Consider the following 22397-nt stretch of genomic DNA (forward strand, 5'->3'; position numbering starts at 1 on the left):
AATGGAGTCAAACTAATCTTTTGACATGGACTCCTCAGGTGTTTTCTGAACAACTACACAAAATCTTACTTGTAAGTTGCAGATCAGTTAAATAAATGAATTAATTCTCTCAAGTCACATATCGAGGTGTGTCAGTACATCAGATCTTGAACAGGGGAATAGAGACTCCAGTTAGGGTTGGCATGTCTTCTGGCAAGTTTCCACAGCCTCAAGGTAGAGATACAGCTCTCCTCTCTCTGAATAGAGTTGACTAGTGAATGCTGGGTCAGGTTGTGCTTTGCACCTGGGATGGATGGTGGAGTGAGTTGCTGCAGCACTGTCCTGTTACATGCAGGAGTTGCAGGTGACACAGTGGAAAAATGTGAGGCACTAACACAGAGAGAGGGAGTGTGTGTGTGTGTATGTGTCTGTTTGGGTGTCCAAGTCCCTGGGACTTGTGGTATCTGCCTGGCACACTGGGATTGTACATGTGCTTACTGTGAAGCCTGCTGTTGCTGGTTCCTGCACTGGGAGGTTCTAGGCTAGGCCAAAGCTGAGGTTTTCTGAGCCCTCTTTTGTGCCATGTTGTCTTGTTTATGTACTGTAAGGAGTTACAAGTCTATTTCACTGACTACAGCTTTGCTTTAATTATTGTCCTTTTAGCTTCTCCTGGGCAGCTAAACCAGTGAAAACTGTTGATTTTTGAGACCTCTGTGTTTTCTGGTTGCAGGCCTTAACTTTAGCAAATTCCTCACGACGAAACTATACAACTGGAGAAATTGTTAACCTGATGTCAGCAGATGCTCAGCAACTCATGGAGCTAACTTCTAACATCAACCTGTTGTGGTCAGCACCTTTTCAGATCATCATGGCTGTCATCTTTCTCTGGAAAGAACTTGGCCCCTCAGTCCTAGCAGGTGTTGCAGTGCTTCTTTTGGTTATACCTATAAATGCACTCATTGCAGCCAAAGTAAAAAGACTGAAGGTGAGATATTTCAATAAGCATAGTAAGGAGAGGTTAAGTTGTCTCAATACAGGAATGAAGGTGGGGGTAAATTATGCATGTGATAAGAATACTATTGGTACATCTAAATTAAACACAAAATGAGCAAAACACCAAGCCACAGCTGTTTTTCATTGGGGGGGGTAACATAACTGCAGTAAGAAAGCCACGTGTTTGATAGCTAAACTAGTATTTAAGTTGGATACCTAAATTTTCATTATACTGAAAGAATACTTATATATTAGTAAAATTTACTGTATGACTCAGTTTAGGGAGCAGATATGTTTTTGCATATTAAATGAGTTAATTCCATTAAATCAGGGATTTTGTAGGATTATGGCCCTCTTACACTTTTGTTATTAAGGCTGAGCTGCTCACTCAAATTTAACACGTTCTCCTGAGACAATGGGAATTCCCACAGAGGTACTGCATGTGTTCTGACTTCTTTTCTGCTTCTCTGATGCTACAGTTCTCTTGGCACTCTGTTGCCTTTTACTATGACAATTTCTGTGAGCTCCACTGAAAAAAAAAACCCACTACAACCCTAAGTTTTGCATTGCTATCAAGGCAATTATTTTTCTCTGTCTTATTCTGCCTTTGATGGTGCAGTGTGCATTGAAGACTCTGGCTTTCCATTGATTCTTTCGTAAGGCTGTGACAGTTTAGAGACATTGAAAAAACCTCAAAAAAACCCTCTCACCTCTTTTGCAGGTGAGGTGCAGTAGCTACTTGTGCACTTAGATCCCTACTGTGATATGAGAGATAGAAAAGAAATACAAAGGACAATAAAATAATTCTATCTAAAAGTTTTGCAACTTGTTGCTATATTTGAATAAGACTGAAAACATTAAGGAGGCTGTTAATTAGTATTTTAGACATGTTAGATGCAGAGGAGCCTGAGTATAGTGTACAAGTGAGAAGAATTTCTGTGTTTCTTTGGTTCTTTCAATAACAATGTTTTAATCAGTAACAGAGGAAACTTTCTTCCTAACTCCTGTATATATATACATAGATATGTATACAGTGGTTTATATCCATATAGTGTTACATATATATTCACGTATGTATGTATATAGTTGTTATACTATATTGTTATTGAGTCTGTTTTTACCTGCTTAGTGAATTTGAAGATTAAAACCATATTATCATTCCTGAACACCCTGGTAACTGGAAGCCTGTTAAGATTTTAATTCAATATGAAGAAAAATAAAAAGGACAAAAATTGAAATGCATTTTAAAGATATTTTAGGGGCAAAATATTGTTTTAATGTATGTAATCCTTTATCCTATCTAATGAATTTTTTCAGTATATATATATCTGAAAATGGTGTAACTGCAGTGCTAGTGTGTTTTTCAGCAAAGTAAAAATAGCATAAAAAATATTTATTGCCTACAGTACTCTGCATATTTTACTTTCCAAATTTTTTTGCTCATTGAAAAATGAAAACGCTGTTGACGCTGCTGTCTTTTAACCAGAAAAGCCAAATGAAGTATTCAGATCAACGAGTCAAACTACTAAGCGAAATGTTACATGGAATAAAGGTAATGCCACAACTAATAAGGAGTTTGGGTTTTTTGTTAGATTGTAAAGATAGAAAGAAAGTTATTTAAAAACCTGAGGTTTTATGAGTAATATTTCAGCTGATAATGATAAAAGTTCAAAGAGAAGACTTTTTAACATAATGTGCTTAAAGTGTTTTTGGAAAATATTTACTGGTTTAATTTAATTTGAAAAACTTACTCTCCATGATACATTAATTTTACTACCACATTTTTAATGAGAAAGTAAAATGTTAATAGGTCTCTGAAAACCTTTAGCAGAGTGAAATTTTAGCATAGAATAAAAGCACTTTTAAAAGTCTCATTTTTGTTATTTATCCTATTTGAAATAAACCAGCTCATCATTTATAATTCATAAGGGACAAGTTGAAATCTAAAGAATTAGGAATGGCTAGTGTATATCTTCCATAAGAATAACCTAATTTAGAGCTATCTCGTGTCTTGCTTTCATTTGTAAAACATTCAAATTTTTGTAGTTTGGCATTGCTGAATATTTGACAATGACATTTGAAGCTTAAGCTTATTTTCTGAAGCACAGTTACTGCTTTCTTGTTTTATTAAAATATATTTGGTTGTCTAGATTCTCAAACTTTATGCCTGGGAGCCTGCATATCAAAGGAAGGTCATGAACATTAGAGAACATGAAGTGGATGTTTTGAAGTCATCTGGGTATCTGGCAACTTACTCCATGCTAACATTGACATGTATTCCTTTTATGGTGTGTTTTATAAAAATATTATTTCATACAAGACTGTTTCTCCTGTTCCATATTGCTTTGGTAGCTGAATGGCTCACAAATGTTGCCTCACAGTATCTCAAAACATTAAATATATCAACACAATATATTTGAATTCTCAGGTTCTAATAGTATGTATATGACTGGAGAAGAATGAGAGAGATTATGAGCTGATCAAGCTTTTAAAGACCTCTGTTAGAAAGTCAGAAATCAAATCTGAAGCTCCTAAATCTTCTTTCACTGTTTTGATCGTATTGTTTCTATTGTCTAGAAATCATCTACCTTCTTTATTCTCCTTGTTTTTTTGGTTTTAAGGGAATGCATTTTCAATCTGTAACTTTTAGCTGTCTCTTCTCAAACACTAAACTTTTTAAAATGTGAAAAAGAAAAAAAAAAAGTATAAACCAAATTAATCCTAGCCTTGTTTCAATGGAATTCTATCAGGAATGCATTCAGATCTTTGGGTCTATAAATCCCTCTGTTAAACTCGATTGGAAAAGTAAATGGAGACTTCAGGGCCTTGGGACAACTGGTTAAGGGATCGGGAGCACATGTAGTGTTCTCCTCTATCCTTCTAGTTGCAGGGAATAATGAAGGGAGAAACAGGAATAGCCAGCAGATCAATACCTGGCTCTGAGCCTGGTGTCACTAGCAGAATTTTGGACTTTCTTAGGAGTTCTTCTAGTTTACAAGTAGTTTAGTTTAGGACCCTTAGTTTAGTGTAGAACTCCTAAACTCCACAAAATGCAGAAGAGACCCCATAGGACAGGTTGTTAAATTTAGGCCTTTCTAGGTAATTCTGAAGGCTTAAGTACTTGTTGTGTAAGAGCCCAGCTTGTTCTTGATGACTGCTGACTAGATTTTTGAAAAAGAGTTCCAAGTGGTCAAAATAAAAATACCTGCAGTAAATAATTCTATTTTATGTCCAGTATCATTGCAATAGCAAGCAGAAAGGAAATAAAAAAAAAAAAAGGGTATTTCCTAAAATACTATGTTTGAGTGTTTTCAAAATGAAGAAATCAGTTCCTGAGATGGGAGATTTATTTCATATAGTGTCATGTGTATCTGTTTGGTCCAAATACAGTAGCCATTGTTTTTGCTCACTGACGTTATAGGATTCCTGCACTCAGTATTGCAGCTGTGCAATAATTTCCATGTGCAGCAGTTACAGAGTACCTGTTTATACATGAGCAGAAATGGGATTCTACACCTTTCAAATGCAAACAAAAATGGTATCTATGTATAAATTTTAGTTATAATGTGATTTTGCTTCTGGATATATATTTTTCTTTTTTTTTTTCATTTGTAAGGTCTCATTGGCTACATTTGGAATCTACTTTCATCTGGACAAAGAGAATGTTTTAACAGCAACTAAAGTTTTTACAGCTATTTCTTTATTTAACATTTTGCGACTGCCTTTGTTTGATTTACCATCTGTGATCTCTGCTGTAGCACAGGTAAACATATTGTGAACAAGTGCTATAAAAGGCTGATCATTATACCCTGTCATGTTTCTTCTATTTTTAGGAGTGATTATGTAATTTAATTATTTTAAGTTACATTTTATTGAGATGAAACCGCACAGTAGTTTTATGGAATAAGAAGCATGAAGGCTGTTTAAAGGATGTCTGTCAGTCTTTTAAGTAGAATGAAAATTGAGTATCACACCTAATTGTGACTGAGCTTTCTGTTTCTTGCTTTTCTTCCTTCAGTGGACTAGACTCAACTTCTGCTCCTACTCTCTCTGTTTCTCTTCTTCATAGTCCACCGAAGATAGAGTATGAACAATTTAGGCTGCATACTTTTAAATCACTCAGCCATTGTTTTATATTGGAGCCATTGACTCTACAATACTGTTTTTATCAAGTTACCACTGAAGGCAGTAGAGAAAAAAAGGAGTAGAACTGCTGAGGATACCATATCAGCCACATTTAGTCCTAATGGCACACCAGTAGGGTTACCATATGAGTTGGGAACTTCTAGCTTTTAAGACTCTATTATGGATATATTGTATGAGCTGCTCATCTATCACAGCTTGTACACAACTCGTCTTTTTGTAAGGGAGGAGACAACTGTGAGCAGATAATCATCCTGATTTGATTTCATTTATGGTTAGCATACTGTAAGATCAAAACCTTGTCTTTTTCAAAGGTATACTTCTAATAGCTTAAAAATTAGCACAAGCATAAGTTCATCTCACTTTGTCATAGCACAATGATGGACATCTCATGATGCACCACAGTAAGATCTTGTCTTTTTTCATTGTATGAAGAGAGTAGAATGTGCACTAGAGAGTCCACTATGCACTATTTCTTTAAAAAAAAAAGCAAGCTGAAGTATTTTCACCAGAGATTTTTGAAAAAAAACTAATTGAGGTAGGGGCACCAGGTACATTTAAGGATTAACTATATTTTCTAACTGTGGATATGTCTAGCATGCTCTGTTACTTTATAACTACCAAGCAGTAGATCCTTGGGAAAAAAAATACGCTTATTTATGACTTTAGATTGTTTAGTACTTTAAGGAAGATATTTTTACAATACCTAAACACCATTTTTTTTCTGTCTTCAAATAAGACAAGGAATATGTCTTTCCATATTAGCTAGAACTTTTAAAATACTTTTAAAAAATTTAGGGAGCACAGGCATGTTATAAATATTATATATATATGTTCATCTTGCAGACCAAAGTTTCTCTGAGCCGTTTAGAGGATTTTCTGTGTGCTGAGGATCTTAACCCCGAGGATGTCAATACAAACTACAGTGGAAGTAAGCAGTAGTTATTAAGTCGTAATTGGTCGTGAGTTTATATCACTGACTGATGGAATGGATTAGTAAATCTTTACACTTTTTTCTTTACTGCAACAGATCATGCTGTTCGGTTTATTGGTGCTTCTTTCCGCTGGGAAAAAAATGGTCTGCCAGTCTTAAAACAGTAAGATATTTCTTACTTATTTTTATGAGCTCCTTTGGCAGGATGTGATGTCTATAGAGATTTTGTTCATGTTTAAAGTGTTCTGGTTCAGAATAGTTCATGAAGTTACATACCAAAAAGAACATAAATTATTGTTTCCAGAGTATCCCATGTGATCAGTGTGCCCTGGAAAGTTAAATCTGACCTGGTCTCCCTGATGCTCCAAGAGGAACCTCATAAAAGTGCACGTTCCCCAGCATAGCACTATGTAAGTGCTATCGTAACCCACTCTTCTTCACTCCTTCACTCCTTTCCTACCACATCTCCCCTCAATTTGCACAAGGGAGATTTAACTGCAATATCAGTTTTTCCCGAATTGCATTTCGGGGACTGTTAACTGGTAAGATGCCCTTTTGTCTATGTTGCATTTTATATTGCCTACAAGTAAGCTAAGATAGTTTATGCAGCCTTGCATTGAATACTTATCTTAAAATTGGGCTGTGGCTTCCTTTGGAAAGAGCAAGCAAACAAAAAGTTTGCTTTTCTCACAGTGATCTCTCTTGCCTGAAAACATCCATATTTTTGTCTGTAATTTCTTAACAAGGTATTTCTTAGGTGTAAATTCAGCTATGCTTAAGCTACTATGCAATTAACACGTTGGAGGGTTAGTAAGGAAATTAAGTCACCAAGCTCTGGAGTGGAATGAAGAACCTCTTTGATAAGCTCTATACAGCTGTTAAATTTTACTAAGGCAGCTGGAGAGGTCACAACCCCCCCAGTCTAATGCTCTTACTACACTATCTACCCTGTTCTTCTCAGGGCTGGGGGGATCCCTTCCCATAACATGCTATTGAGCATCCACACCTCAGCCACCATAGCCTGCAAGATAGTATCCAGGTATGAGCTGCCTTCAGCATCATATACAGACTTTATTAAAGTCTGGTATAGCCTCTGCGTACAAGTCTTTCTCTATCTCATTTATGCTCCAAGCTCCAGTCTGAAGGGACTATGCTTATCTCAGCATAGGGCCTTCAAATCAAAACACACTTAGATCCACGTAGCATAGCTTATAGATACAGCAAGTGGCTCTCCTGCTGAAGTTTATGAGTACATATTGTACTTATTTTGACAGCAAAATATGCAGATGATTAAGGGAAAGTTTTATTTACCAAAACAGCTACTTTTTTTCCTTAAGAGGGAATCACACATTTGCTATAGTAGATACTACATAAGAAGTGTAGCAGTTGATGGTCAGAGTAAGACAGAACTTGAAGCACAGGCCTGAGAAGAGTACGCTAAGACCACTTATTGGTTAGACTGTTTCTCATTTGATTTTATTGTCTAGATTGATTTTTATTGACTAGATGAAAGCACAACCTTTCATCAAATAAATTTATACTTAAAGTCATTATTTCTGAATGGTACATAGTCAAAAGATGTGCAAACTGAAGTACTAATTTCTCATAGTTCTGAGGGTAAAATAGAGTATTTGTTTCTTACACTGACCACAACCCATACATGATGGAGTTTTTACAAAGATGATAACTAATTTGTCTTCCTGAATATTTCCAGCTTGAGTGTCAGCATTCCTGAAGGCTCCTTAGTTGCTGTTGTGGGACAGGTTGGATCTGGAAAGTCATCTTTTCTTTCTGCTATTCTTGGAGAAATGGAGAAACTTGAAGGAACAGTTCAGAGAAGAGTAAGATTGTCTGTCCATGTCCCCCTGCCCTGCTCCTCAATATTTGAATTAAGCAGAATTCCTTTTGAAAGTGCAATTTTTCCTCCTCAACTGTTTATGATTGTAGAAATACTGGCAAGGGTAGCTCCAGCTTCTTAAATTTTCAAAGAAAAGTAACACAGTGACACTTTGTTAACAACGTTACAATTTTTCGTTGCTTTCAGTCTAAGTGATTGCAAAGCTATTTTCATTTTTTAATGATCTGTATAATTCAGTGGAAAAATCATGAGTGTTTAAGTCATATATTGACTCTGAACATCTAATAGTTGCTGGTTTTGAACAGCTGTACAAATGTGACCCACTCAGAGCAGTTATAAACTGTTGTAGAAGATGATTGTCTTTCTTGCAATGGCTTATATGTAGGGAAGATACAGGATATGGAAATAGAGGGAAAAGTTGAACTTTAGGTAGAGATGGAATTAAGGTGCTGGCTCTCCTAGTGATAGGAAACCTGTAGCTTAACTTGTCTTGTAGTTACATAGAGCAATGAAAGTCCTTATCCCAGAATAGAGTTTGGGGATGTTTTTATAGGTTATAGATATGGAGAAAGTTGACCTCTGATGACGGTGTACAATGCTTGAGCCAATAAATATCAATGGATAAGCATGATATCATTTAATCCAGTTGCAAGTGTATGTGGCAACGTTAAAGGAGTGTCTCAGTCTTGAAAATAAGTATTGAACAGTAATCCACTCCTGTGGAAATCTAGTACAGTATCCTGTCACTGTTGGGGGATGGGGAATAATAGGAAGTTGAGGTGTTCCGAATCTGACAGTAGTAATGAATGGGAAACAGATCAGCTGTGTAGAATCTATATGCACCTAATACAGACCCATTTTGCTACGTATAAATCTTACAATGGATGTCTGTTTATCACTGACATCTTTCCCTGAAAGACTTTGCTCAGTATATGTCCCAGCTCTGTCACTTCTATTCAAAGTATGTGCTCTTGTAATAATTATAGGTAAGCTGTTACACAGGAATATTCAACAGATTGTTTGTATTACCTATATTAGTTAAAAATTTAAACAGTTTAATAATGCTCAAGTTTTGAAAGTAATTACTGGTTGCTTTGAGGTAAAGCTGGAATTTCAAATGTATTTTTAAATGCTGTTTTATATGTTCAGAAAACCCAAGTAAAAACCTGTTTCCAATTCTTTTTAGGGTTCAGTGGCATATGTTTCTCAGCAGGCTTGGATTCAAAATGACAGTTTACAGGAAAATATTCTCTTTGGTGCAAATCTAAATAGGCCATACTACGAACTTGTTTTAGAGTCTTGTGCTTTACTGCCAGATTTGGAACAGCTACTAAATGGAGACCAAACAGAGATTGGAGAAAGGGTGAGAATTTGAGGTGTCAGAAATGATGCAATAAGTTAAATTATGGCTTTTATGTTTTTATCTGAGCACTAATCAGTGCTCAGCCAAGTATATCTAGCCTGTCTCCTTTCTTAGCTTACTTTGAACATAACTTCTGTTGAAGCTCTGAATGCTTACTAATTTTTAAAGTGGCTCTTTTCTATATGTAAGTTTGAGTCAGCCCTGTTCTGTTCTCCAAGGGTTTCCTCTATAGTGTAAAAATGTCTGTATGATTGTAAATAATCGTTATTTTTTCATTTTCCAAAGTACCTTACATTTTCCCATTTTGGAGGGGGAATTAAATCACAGAGCCCAAGCTTTGCTCTAATTACTTGAAAATCCAAATGTTATCTTTCTCTTTTCATATCTAATATAAAATTTACTTTGATTACTTAAAAAAAATAATGACAGGACTGAGTATGATACACTAGTCTTCTTTAGTATTTCATATTTAAATGTGGATTATTTTGGTGTCCTTTTCTTAGGGTGTCAATATAAGTGGAGGGCAAAAGCAGAGAGTGAGTCTTGCTAGAGCTGTGTACAGCAATGCTGACTTGTATCTTCTGGATGACCCCCTGTCTGCTGTAGATGTACATGTTGGGAAACATCTTTTTGAGAAGCTAATTGGGCCTTCAGGTCTCCTAAAAAGCAAGGTAAAGTAGGGTGGCTTCCTTTCAATTTGGAGATGAACTGCATTGTGCGATACAACATACACAGCAAAAAGTCCCAGTCATTCTGCAAAAGCTCGTCTCTTACCTAGTGTGTTAATGAAAATTATTCTGAGTAAAGAGAAGATACGCATTAAGAAACGAGTAAGTACAAGTAATAGCAAGTAGCTATAAGCATAAAGTTTGACACTACAATCAGCAATTAAGAGAGTAATGAAGCGGGCAATAAATAACAATAATAAGAGTAATAAACAGATAAATGAGCAAAGTCCCAGAAAACAATCCATTATATCAGTCCAGCTATTGTAGTATAATGTCTTCTTTTAATATAAGCTTTGTATTTTTATGGTAAAATGGAAAACATTATGTTTCAGACTCGTATATTGGTGACCCATAACCTAACGCTCCTGCCTCACACTGATCTTATAATAGTAATGGAAGAGGGCCGAATAGTACAAATGGGGACCTACCAAGAACTAACTTCAAAGAAAGCTAATTTTACTGAGCTTATTCAGGTCTTCAGTGCAGAGTGTAAAAGAGAAGAGACAATCCAAATGGAAGGTGAGAAAATTTGTATACTGTGTTTGCTTAGTATTTTTTTTTTTCATTCAGGCTTCTCAAAATATTCCTCCTTTCTTTTCTGTAAATGAATAGAATAATTGCTGAAAAATGTAGAGCATTCCTGTGTATGTTTTGGTATAGAATTATAGGTTATAAACTGAAAAAAAAAAATCAGGCTTTAATGTCTTGAGATCAAATGGTTTACTCTTTCAACTAATGAATATAAGATAAAGCTGCCTGATGCAGCTGTTTTCTACTTTTGCATACTGTATTAATTACCTGGTGTCGTAGTTCAGCCCCGATCAGGACCAGACTACGCAGTCTCTCTCTCGCTCCCCCCACCCTCCGAGAGAATAGGGGGAGATGATATAAGAAAAACGGCTCAAGGTTTGAGATAAGGACGGGGAGAAATCCTTAAAGTTACCGTCACGGGCAAAACAGACTCGACTTGGGGAAAACTATTCATTTATTTCTAAAATTAGCAGGAGAATGAGACAGGGAACAAGATAACCTCCCCCCCACCCCTCCCTCTTCCCGGGCTTAACATTATCTCTACTACCTTCCCCTCCTGAGCGGCACGGGGGGGGAAAAGGGAATGGGGGTCGCGGTCCGTTCATCACGCGTTGTTTTACGCCGCTGTATCATCGTCGGGGGAAGAACTCCTCGCATTCCTCCTCTGCTCCAGCGTGGGGTCCCTCCCACGGGCCACAGTCCTTTGTGAAACTGCTCCGGCGTGGGTCATCTCTTCCACGGGGTGCAGTCCCTCTAGAACAGCTGTCCCAGCGGGCCCTCCACGGGCCACAGCCTCCTTCAGGCCTCCACCTGCTCTGGCGTGGGGTCCTCCACGGGCTGCAGGTGGATCTCTGCCCCTCCGTGGACCTCCATGGGCTGCAGGGGGACAACCCGCTCCACCATGGTCTTCACCACGAGTTGCAGAGGAATCTTGGCCAGGAGCCACATTACTCCTCCCCCTCCTTCTGAACTGACCTTGGCGTCTGCAGCCGTTCCTCACAACAGGCTGGCAGACGCCTCTCAGGATCCTTTTTACATCTTATTCACTTCTCATCTCCTCTCCACTTCTTGCAGCCAGGCCGGGCCGAGTTGGGCCCAGTCGGCTGCCCGGTGGGAGGCCAGAGGGTGAGGCCTGCAAGGCCCATGAGGCTCACGCCTCCCCCTCTCTGCCCCCCGCTCAGCTGCTTCACATCTTCTCCTCCTCTTTTTCCTGTTTTCCCCTACTTAAATACGTTATCGCAGAGGCGTTATCACGGGACATTCTGCTACCAATTGGCTCGGCCTTGGCCAGCAGCGGGTCCGCCCTAGGCCCGGCCGAGTCCACTGAACAAAGGGGAGCGACTTCTAGCAGTTTCCTACAGAAGCTACCACCTTAGGCCCCCCCTCACTAACAAAACCAGAACACCTGGTAAAGTTACCTGATTCTGCTAAGGATTTATCACCCAATAAATAATTTACAGACATTTCAAATTAATCTTGCAGTGTCAATGATTATGTCCTGTTTTATATTGGATGCTTCCTGTTTTCATCACCTTAGGCTGCTGTAATCATGGAGCACAGCAGAAGGAGTAAGAGAATATGGTCCATTTGTAGGATAAAAAATACATGGAACTTCTAGTACTATTCTGAAATACTTCCAGCCCACAAGTAGACAGCATGAACAAACAAATACTGCATAGCAACTTAAAAATGTGTACTTACAAATAATTCACATGGACTGGGACTCAACTTACTTCTGTACTTGAGTTGTTCAATATATGCTCTTTATAGAGTTGTGGGAAAGAAATATTGACAATGCAGTCTGTTTGACCTGTTTTCATCATGTACTTCAGGAGGAGATTAATTGTGGTTATTTAATTTTGAGAGAACGAATCTCTCCACACGACACAGAAGAGTCCTATAACAAACAAGTGACTGCAGGTGTTTATAATGCTGTTTTCCGCTTAGCTTAGCAACTCTAAATTGAGCCTGTAGTAAGAAAGATGCACAGCCTGGTGGACTTATTAATCCAGGCCCTATACTGGAGCCAACACTCTCAAATATTGGCTGGGGTTGATGAGGAGGAGTGGAAAGACCTAACAGCACATTTAGAAAAGGCAGCATTGGGCAGTCATGAGTTAGCTGTGTTGAGATGAAAGCGTGAGGTAGCCATGTAAGGAGACCTGTATTATTCGTGAAGGGTAATAAAGAGCAGGAAGGCGAACCAAAGTAGTGAGGAGAAGAAACAGCATGCAATGTGTTGTGATACAAAATTATACAGCAGAGGTACATTCAGCAGGATGAATGGATTTAGAAAACATATCTTCGTCTTAACAATTCTGTTGACAAAAATAACATGAAATATGAAAAAGAAGAAAAAAATCTATTCCTGGAAGAAAAAAGTGTTGACTCCTTTCATTAACACACAGAGAAGAGCAAGCTCGGTTTTCCAGCCATAATGCAAGAATACTTTGAGATAAACACCAGTGTTATTATTTGCAGGGATACTAATACTTTCACTAAACAAGAATGGAATTCCAAAGAGACTCTAGGCTCATCGGGGAGATTTACCTGCTGTCACAGTTCTAGTGTTTGGTCATAAACGTGTCTGTCTTATGTGGTAGCTATCTGAAGACTAGGTTGACTTAAGAAGTTCATAATTTAAAGTAGCTCCATTCGTCATTTTGTTCCTGTTTTTTATTTCTAGCTTCTTGTACTATACCTGTATACTCATGGTTTAATAGTAAAAAGATTTTTTTTTTTTTTTCCATTATAGTGAGCTCTTCAAAAGAAGAGGGCCAACTGGTCAGGAGTCTGCAACAAAGAGAACTGCTGAAACATAAAAAGTAAGTATATATTTTTTTTTTTAAAGCCATTGCTTAACTGATGCAATGGTAGAACAACCCTAACGCTGAAGGCTGTGCCACTTCAGTGGTAAACACTTCATTGTGTAAATGTGGGTTAAGCCTGAATGCCCATTACAATTGGCTGGAGAGAATGTATCTGGAGCTCGTCTTCTGGTTTCGCTTTATACAAAAGAAATACAGTTAATGTGCTGCATGAGTTGAAGAGGTCCAGTTCATGGGCTGCTTCACTGTGTGATCTGAAGTACATTAAGCAGGAATGAAAGGGACTTCCAGGAGATCAACTGAAATTGCTGATGTAGATGCACCCGCAATTCCCTGGCAGCAATTTGACTTCTTGGTGTATTAACAAGTTGTTTGTGCTCTTTGTTTTTCCCCTGTGACATTGACTGGTATTTTCCCACCTTTAAGAAAACTTCTAGGCATTCAAATATTGAATGACCTCCAAGATGAATTTGTAAAGCACTGTAGTGGTATATTTGCAGTGGTAGAAGATAGTGCAAAGATGAAGAGTCTCAACCTAGCAAGTTCAGACCATGCAGGACACTTAAGCTGGTCCAGAAGTAGTAGAATTGGATGTGTGAAATAGTAAGCCTTAATCCTGGGCCCAGATAAGGGCTGACACCCAAGTTGCACCACACTTACGTGCCTCAGAAAAGCACAATCCTACATCTCTAGCTGATGCCTATGTAGGGCCAGCTCAGTTTTATCTACACATAATTATGCAAAAAATGAAAAGGCCGTACCTAGTGTTCTCTTCTGACCATAATTCTAACAACAAAAATAGAACAGCTGAGAACAGTTCGTGTGTCCACAGGAAAAATTTACAAGATTTTATAGTATCCATTTCTGCTTAGGAATAAATGGATATATTCTTTGTATGGTGATTTGCAAGAAGATTTAAGTGTTTCTTGTTTGCAGTTCTTCCTTTGATCAGTGGAAAATGCTCTGTAACAATAAAGAAAAAGTTGCCACTGGTGGTGTAAGTATCACTAATAGAAAACGCTTTGACCTTTGTTTTTATAAACATGTATTCTTTTGCAGTTGCAGTTTTCTGTTTCTTGTTAAGGTTGCCTGATACTTCATTACTGAATTTAAAATAAATCTTACAGATTTTTACCAAATTTTAAGTACGTAGTCTGAGATTTTCTACTTTGATGATCTGCTACTGGCTGTATTTTCATATTACATCTAGGTCCAGTTTGTTTTGTATATTTCAGAAAGAAGAAGACTTAAAAAGCTTTAACCTCTTAATAGAGATAAACATTCTGTTGGTCTTACCTTTAGGAAGTTAAAATACCTGTATGCTAAAGCAAAGACTAGAAATTTTGCATGGTAATACTGCTGTAGTATTCTATGTCAGAAGTACTCTTTCTGCAGTTTCCATTAAAAAAATCTGCCAGTTGCTAGGAAGAGGGAAAAGAAAAGTGAAACAGAGCGTGAAGAAGGTCAAAACTTCCTGGGAAGTTATAGCTGAGTTAAAATAAGAAGAATGGGGTAGGTGGAGAGGGAAAGAAGGTATGAGTTTCTAGCAAGAGGGTAGAAATAGGCACTGAAAAAAATGAGTTTGCAGAAGAGGCAGAAGATTTTGTGCCAACTAAAGCTCATTTCACTCCAGAGTCTGTAATGAAATCCAAGAATCTATCACTATTCTGCTCTTACCAGTTCTACCATTCAAGTGGTCTAGCTGAATTTGGCCTCATTAGTCCTCATCTACACCAAGGATGAGAACTTTCTCCTGATGACACTAATTTCCTTGGCTCCAGTAGACCTGAGTGGCAGTTCTAAAGTTTCTAGTTCCATTGTTGAATAGCGTAAGATTTGCTTCATACAAACTGCCTAGGAATTGCACTCTTGTTTGTTCGGTTGGTTGGTTTTTTGTTTTGTGTTTGTTTGTATAATCAAAACATGTAAGATTTTTTAAGTGTGATGCTTAAGAGTGTCACAAGCAAAGTTGCCTGTGAATATGTACCATTAAAGAGCAGAGTGTAATGGGAGAGGAAACCTTTTTACAGTATCATTTTATATACCTAAGTTATCAGATTTAATTAAGAAATTTTTGTGATTTATTATTAATTTACTGTATCCAGTTCCCATTATATAATGTGTATTTGCCTTCAACAATGATAATGTTTTTAAGAGTAACTCCTTTTTTTTTAATATATATTCTGTTTTTGTATATATTTAGATGAAAATATCAGTTGTTTTGGAATACCTCCAAGCCTTTGGCTGGCAATGGATGTGGCTAACCATAGCTGCTTATTTAGGACAAAACGCATTAGCTATTGGACAAAATCTATGGCTTAGCACCTGGACTGCAGAAACAGCAAAAGTTAGTGATTTCACAGAGTGGAAACAGTCACAAAACTATAAACTTCGAATCTATGGGCTTCTGGGATTCATACAAGGCAAGGACGAGCATTTATGACTCTTTTCTCACCATTTGCCAAGTCTGATCTGCTTGAATGTGTATTAGTGAAGAAATAATGCTGGTTGTTTCATAAACAGAATTGTATGGAACGCAGTATAATAGTTTAACCTAGGGAGAGGAAAAGAGATATACAGACGTGTAGAAGAAAATGCTATTTAATTTTATGATACTTCTGTGAATTCTTGGAAGACCCAAATGTAACCTAATGAAGTTATGTTGGCATCTCAGTGAGGAAGGAAATCAGTGTTGATGTGTAGTGGCATGCTAGCATGAGAGACTTAATTGCAGGAAAAACATACTTATGAAGCAGTAAGATGTATCAACAAAATACAAATAAGTATATTTGTGAAACTAAGATATGAAGTTGGATTACTCACTCTGGTAGAAAACAGTGACAGAAACAAGATCCATTTCCTTTCCCTCCCCAGCCGTTCCTATTGTCCTTTAATTTATCCATTTCCAAGGTCTTCTTGTTTGTGGCGGTGCTTATGTGCTCACCAGGGGATCCCTGTCTGCTTCTCGGGTATTGCATCATCAGCTGTTAGACAATGTATTGCACCTTCCTCTTCAGCATTTTGAAATTAATCCAGTTGGTCAGATCATCAATAGATTCACAAAGGTAAAGGGTATCTCATGTGTATTTTCTATTTTATGAAAATGAAGCTTGAATGGCTACAGATTTAATTCCATTTAGCATTGTTGAAAAATTAAAGATATCAAAAGTAAGTGAATGGAATATCTGTCAACAGAAAGCTGTTTCAGTGCATAAAAACTTAAAGAACTGTCTCAAGCTACTTTCTTATGAAATAATCAAAACATGGTTGTGGTAGAAGTTGTAAAGACCCTGTCCAATACCTTTAGAAGGCTATTCCTCAAAGACCATTCCTGCAGTACAACAACTTTACCAGATCTAAACCTTATCTGTTTTTTAAAAACCCTGCATTTTTCTTTGATAGTATATTGTTTATCAGAATCAAATGTTATTGTCAAGACCAATTAATACATTAAATTCACATTCTCAGGGATATATAGACTTAAAGTGAATGTTACTGTCTGGTTTTGTAGTGCACAAACAAATGTTATTTATTATGACCTTAATACTTCCCACTCTCATAATAACTAGATTGTTGCAGTGTATTACTGATTACTTCAAATACAGTGAATGGTGATTGCTGTGTTCTCTAGAAGAGACCCAGGAGTGGTTGTGTAATACACACAACAGTAACTGATCTTTATCAGTTGATTTAGGTTTCACTCAAGCCCCTAGTCTGTGGTAGCAATATATTATAAACTGTGTTTGAAAAAGCTTTACGGTGTACAGTAAGAGATTTGTAATATTTTGGTACACTTCTAGAATTATTAAAAGGAGTATAAAAGAGTATGGATTTGAATTCTTGCCTCCTTTTCAGTCTCTTAAGCTTTATGTAAGTTAAATAGTCTTGAGTAGCAAAATAGCAAGACCTGTCTCTTTTTGACATTACACACTCTGAGCCTGTTCTCTGACACACTATGACTGCTCTAAAAGCTATTATGTCTCTTTCACTTTTATACAAATAATAATGATGTATGAATACATTTAATTAGGATATAATCAGGAGGGATCCTACTAATTTTTATTTAAGATTGTTTAGTTCGATTCAATTTTTAAAGGATGCTTTCTTGAAGTTTTTAGTGAAATTTACTCACAAAATCTTGATTCTTCTGTGTATTGTTACAGGACTTATTTATAGTGGACTTCCGTTTCCATTACTACTTACGAACTTGGCTAAATTGTACACTAGATGTTATTGGAACCATTCTAGTTATCACATCTACCTCACCACTATTCATAGTGGTAGTTATTCCTCTAGGATACTTTTATGTTACTATCCAAGTAAGTTCATTAAGCTTTTATAAGGATTTCTAGATTTATGTGGATGAAATGTCCAAAACAATCAAGGATACCAGCTTAAATGATTCCTTATTGTGAAAAAAAAAAAATAAATATATATATATATATATATATGTACACAGAACACATCTGAAATTGCTTTCAGAAAAAGTCTTTAGGCTTCTTAAAAGGAAATCAGAACACTTCTTGAATATACCTTGTAATGCTTGGGAACTTTTAATTACTTTTGTTTTTCTATTTAAAATTTCCTTTTTCTTAGGAAGATACAATATTGATAGAGAACCCACAAAAAAAATTGATGAAGTTACCCAAAAAAATGAGGTGTGTATCACAGGGAAAGTTAAAAGTTGAAGGGTAACCCTGAAGCAGCAAATGTAAATTAGAATGATACCTAAACTACCTGTGCTATTTTTTGTCTAGAGTGTCAGTTATGCTACTGAGAAACAAAACTAAGTAATGTTTCAGAAAGACTAATGGCTGCTTTCCTGTTTCTTGATGCTCAAAGTATGGTCTGTGATTAAAGACTTTAAAAGATTCTTAAAATAAAAGTATAGAGGTAGGAAAAGAGTGCCTGGATTCATTCTCTGGTAAGGAATTTAAATTTGAGCATCATTACATTGAAGAAATAAAGGCTGACTTTCATGTGAGAAAAAAGCAGGACATTTGAATTTGAAAGTTTACAGAGAAGTTTTAGTTGGTTGATACACACTTCTTGTGGCATAGCACATTTTCTATAGAATTTGGAAGTAGTGTTCTCTTATTTTAACCTTGCTAGTAATTTATATATTGCAGTTATGTCAGCATTACAATGTTGGTGTTTCCCAAGACACAGATTATTTTTTTCTAGCTTTTTTTCTGTCTAGATACGTCCAGCTTTTTCATATTCAAAAGTTACAGGAATTACTTAACAATTTACTTAACTGGAATTAAATATGGCAAGTATTTTAAACGATGTAAAAGAAACTGTAGCAACTTAAAATGTCTGTTTTGTCTGTACTGTTTTATTAGCGATACTACATAGCGAGTTCACGACAAATTCGACGGCTAGCAGGAGCATCGCATTCTCCTGTGATCTCCCACTTCAGTGAGACTCTTGTAGGGCGATCAACAATTCGAGCATTTGGCCACCAAGAGAGATTCATTAGAAAAAACAATGATGTTGTGTATGAGAACTTAGTTTACTTCTACAACAACGTCATCTCAAACAGGTACTTTACAGCAGTTCTGCATCTGCAGTGGAGACCTCCTTCTCTAGAATTCCACAACTCAGTGTTTACCTTTAGTCAGAGTAAACCCACTGAGAAACAGAAGGACAAGAGCAATTTATCCACCACTCTTTGTAGAGAATGCGTAGATTATTTCTAAGCACTAGGATGATTTCTTCTTTCTGTACCAGAAACTAGCAGGTTTATAGAAAATACGCATATGCTGTCTGGGATAAGAATATTAAAAAAAAAAAAAAGTTTACCAATAGGTCATGAGCATGCACTGTACTACTTTTTAACTAACAGTTCCTCTTGCAAGTTTATGAACAAATCAAATTTATATTTCAGTAGTTCATATGGAAGTAACCTGTTTTCTGTACCTACAGACACCAGGTAGGTCTTGAGAGTGGAATCTTTGCTTTAAGGAAATAAGTCTATTTCCTCTGCTTCCTTTGTGATTCAATTCAGTTACAGGCAAGAGATTAGCCAGCAGAAGTTTTTCAGTTCTGGTTTTCAGTCATATACCTGAATCTTTTCCAGATAGGAAGAGTAGGAAATCAGTATGAGGAGTGAAGGGAGCACTAGGCAGGAGTTGAGACACCTGCTTTTTGTTTTTAGTGGTGCTGCCCATTCTAGGTACGTCATGTTTCCTCCCTGATCTATCTGTAAAATGGGAATAGTAGTACTTATCCCTTTTGTAAAGTGAGTAAACTGCTAATATAATGATCTCAAACAGTCATTGTACTAGTGATATGTTCGCTAGACTATAAAAAATTCTGTAGGTAATTCACTCCTTTCTTTGCCTTGGTTTACTACAGGTGGCTATCTGTCAGGCTTGAATTTCTGGGAAATTTAATGGTGTTCTTTGCTGCACTGTTTGTAGTACTGTCTGGAAATACAGTGAGTTCTTCTACAGTGGGTTTATCAATATCCTATGCTCTAAATGTAAGTAATGGTATAATTTTTTTTGCTGCTACCACATTGCACATGAAAAGAAAAGAGTACGTACAATGAAGTTGAGTAGGTGGATATACAGGTGGTGTCAATGAAACTAAATCCCATAGGCAGAACAGAGTTTTCCTTTGAATCCATTAATTCTAGGAAGTAATTATTTTCCACTTCTGAATTTAGATGAAATAATAATTATTAAAACATGTTTAAAAATTAAGTTAATACAACTAGCTATGGTTTATTTTCAAGTGTTTTATTAAACCAAATAAGAAGCCTGGTTGTCTATAAATGTACTTTTGATTTCTTGTTCTTGCTCACTTACTGAATGTTATGTGGGAATTCTTACTTAAAAGCTTACTAAAATCATTTACTTTGGCATTGCCCTTGTGAAAGTACAACCACATTAGAAATGTGTTTTGAAGTAAGGTAAACTGTATTGATAAGTTGCTAGTTAAAATAAATCTTAAATATTATGTACACACAAACTAAGCATCCAAGTTTCTTTAATGTTCTGATGCTTAGGAGCCTAGTGGTGTCCAGATTCTCATTGTGGTAAGTGCTTCAGAAACACAGCTGACATACTCGTGAATAGAAATACAAAAAAAAAAATACAGACACTTACCTGTCATGGCATATCCGCATCACCCCCAACTCACAAGAGTTCCGTTTTCTATTATTGAGAGACAGAACAATCTCTTTTATATCATCATACTTGGTGATGACAGTCACAGGTACTGCACAGTTTTTCACCTTCATCTGATGTCAAATTGACACCATTCTTTATTTAATTACATACAGCATCTCAAAACGGTTGACTCCAAGAATTCTTTTGGCTCACGTTTTTCTTGTAGAAGTGGGAATATTTAACCATAGACTTGGTATCATAGAAGTGGTACCAGTTCTATCTACAGAAGCATTCTCAGTGCTTGAAGACAACAAATTTGGCAGACGTGATAGACTATGTATCTCCATTGCAAATTCTTAGTTCTGTGTTGCTAGCTTACTTTACCTGGGGAATAGTGCAATAATGTACCCACAATATGAGCCATATGTTTTTCCTTTCAACGTATCATACAATTACTGTCCATTTTCTGTTGATCCTGAAGTAGTTTCAGATTTTGAAGCTGTTATGTTAGTGAAAATTTTGGTAGCCATTGGGCAATCTGAAAGAAGACAAGAAGTGCTCAGAGGAACACTGAGGTAGTAATTTTCTAAGTGACAGTTCATTTGGCATGCCTTCGTTTTCTGTACACATTTTGCTTCTGTGATTCATCTTACGTGATTATTAAATTCAGGGTAAATTTTGGAATTAGTATGCTATATTCTCGTAGAGTCAAATTTTTACTTTCTACAATGCATCTATTTCCTTAGATAATTCAGAGTCTAAATTTCTGGGTACGTAAAGCATGTGAAATTGAGACCAATGCAGTTTCAATTGAAAGAGTTTGTGAATATGCAAAAATGGATAAAGAGGTGAGCATTCTTCTTGACTATTTAATTTATGTGCCTAGAAAATCACTAACTTAGACTGACTTTAATATTGGTGAGTGGTAATAGCAGGTTACAATTTTTTTAAATACTTTCTTTTTTTACATTGAGAATTATATGTAGCTTCTTTAATATATTTATAGTCATAGTAGTTTTATTCCTATTTTGACCAGTAAATTTCTGGGCATCCTTCTTAGCAGTAGATTTTGTAGTAAGATGAATGCAGCTACAACTCAGGTGAACTCTCTATGCTAGGTGCAACCAAGAGGCACATTTTAAGAGGGCAAGAGGCCTATCTGACCCCTGACTGTTACCTGATGTCTGGAGAAACATTTGTTTCAAACTGTTTTGCCTTGGTTATTGTGCTTTTCTGAAAGTAGTGCCTGTGTCAAGTATGGAGGCATAAGAGCCTTGGTCTATCTCAGAAACAAAACTCTATTCTACATCTTCATTCTCTTTTACCCTATGTTTATGTTTCTTAACCTTTGTTCATATCTTTCTGTCCTCTCCTACTCTACTTTTTCTCATGAAATACTAATTTCAAATATCTAGGAGATTTGGCATCAGATTAAATTCAGTTCTTGTCAATTGATGGAACAGATATCAGATGATCAGCAACTACCCAGTTAAACTGAGTTTACTTTTTAAAATAAGTTTGAAGATGTTGTTTAAAATCCCCACAACCTAAACCCAAAACCCTTAAAAAAAAAGCAGTTGGAATGTTTCTGCCCAGAGTTCATGAAAGTAGGTTCCCCTTCCATTGTATTGCACTGGAATTATCCTAAACCTCCTGGAATTTTTTAAGATGTATGTAATTTTCCTCATGATTTTATTAACTGGTAACATTTTTACTGTCTTATACTGAAATAACAATGGTTTTAATTCCAGGAACCATGGATAATGTCAAAAAGACCACCAGTGGGGTGGCCCGATAGAGGAATAATAGAGTTTGTTAACTACAAGGCTCAGTACAGGAAGGATCTTGGTTTAGCCCTGAATGATTTATCATTTCAGACACAGAGTAAAGAGAAGGTACTGTATATAATAAGAAATAAATAA

The 22397-nt window shown here is 36.5% G+C and overlaps 1 protein-coding gene across 9 annotated transcripts in view; it reads left to right on the forward strand.

Annotated features, from left to right (window-relative positions):
• Positions 1–22397, forward strand: part of LOC104476468 (multidrug resistance-associated protein 1) — a 38545-nt gene that overhangs the window by 10444 nt on the left and 5704 nt on the right. For 4 of the 9 annotated variants that reach the window (XM_086763795.1, XM_086763801.1, XM_086763809.1 and 1 more), the window contains 19 exons: positions 710–964; positions 2459–2524; positions 3123–3260; positions 4589–4735; positions 5962–6046; positions 6146–6212; positions 7764–7890; positions 9094–9270; positions 9774–9941; positions 10331–10517; positions 13285–13354; positions 14294–14354; positions 15561–15780; positions 16268–16422; positions 17521–17676; positions 18703–18902; positions 19718–19844; positions 21222–21323; positions 22227–22370. In XM_086763795.1, coding sequence (XP_086619921.1) covers positions 710–964; positions 2459–2524; positions 3123–3260; positions 4589–4735; positions 5962–6046; positions 6146–6212; positions 7764–7890; positions 9094–9270; positions 9774–9941; positions 10331–10517; positions 13285–13354; positions 14294–14354; positions 15561–15780; positions 16268–16422; positions 17521–17676; positions 18703–18902; positions 19718–19844; positions 21222–21323; positions 22227–22370 — 2652 coding nt within the window. The remainder of the gene's footprint in view (positions 1–709; positions 965–2458; positions 2525–3122; positions 3261–4588; positions 4736–5961; positions 6047–6145; positions 6213–7763; positions 7891–9093; positions 9271–9773; positions 9942–10330; positions 10518–13284; positions 13355–14293; positions 14355–15560; positions 15781–16267; positions 16423–17520; positions 17677–18702; positions 18903–19717; positions 19845–21221; positions 21324–22226; positions 22371–22397) is intronic. The other 5 variants (XM_086763834.1, XM_086763819.1, XM_086763825.1 and 2 more) reach the window with 5 other exon arrangements.

This window comes from Chlamydotis macqueenii, chromosome 1, assembly GCF_036417535.1.
Source record: "Chlamydotis macqueenii isolate bChlMac1 chromosome 1, bChlMac1.mat, whole genome shotgun sequence".
Lineage (NCBI taxonomy): Eukaryota > Metazoa > Chordata > Aves > Otidiformes > Otididae > Chlamydotis > Chlamydotis macqueenii.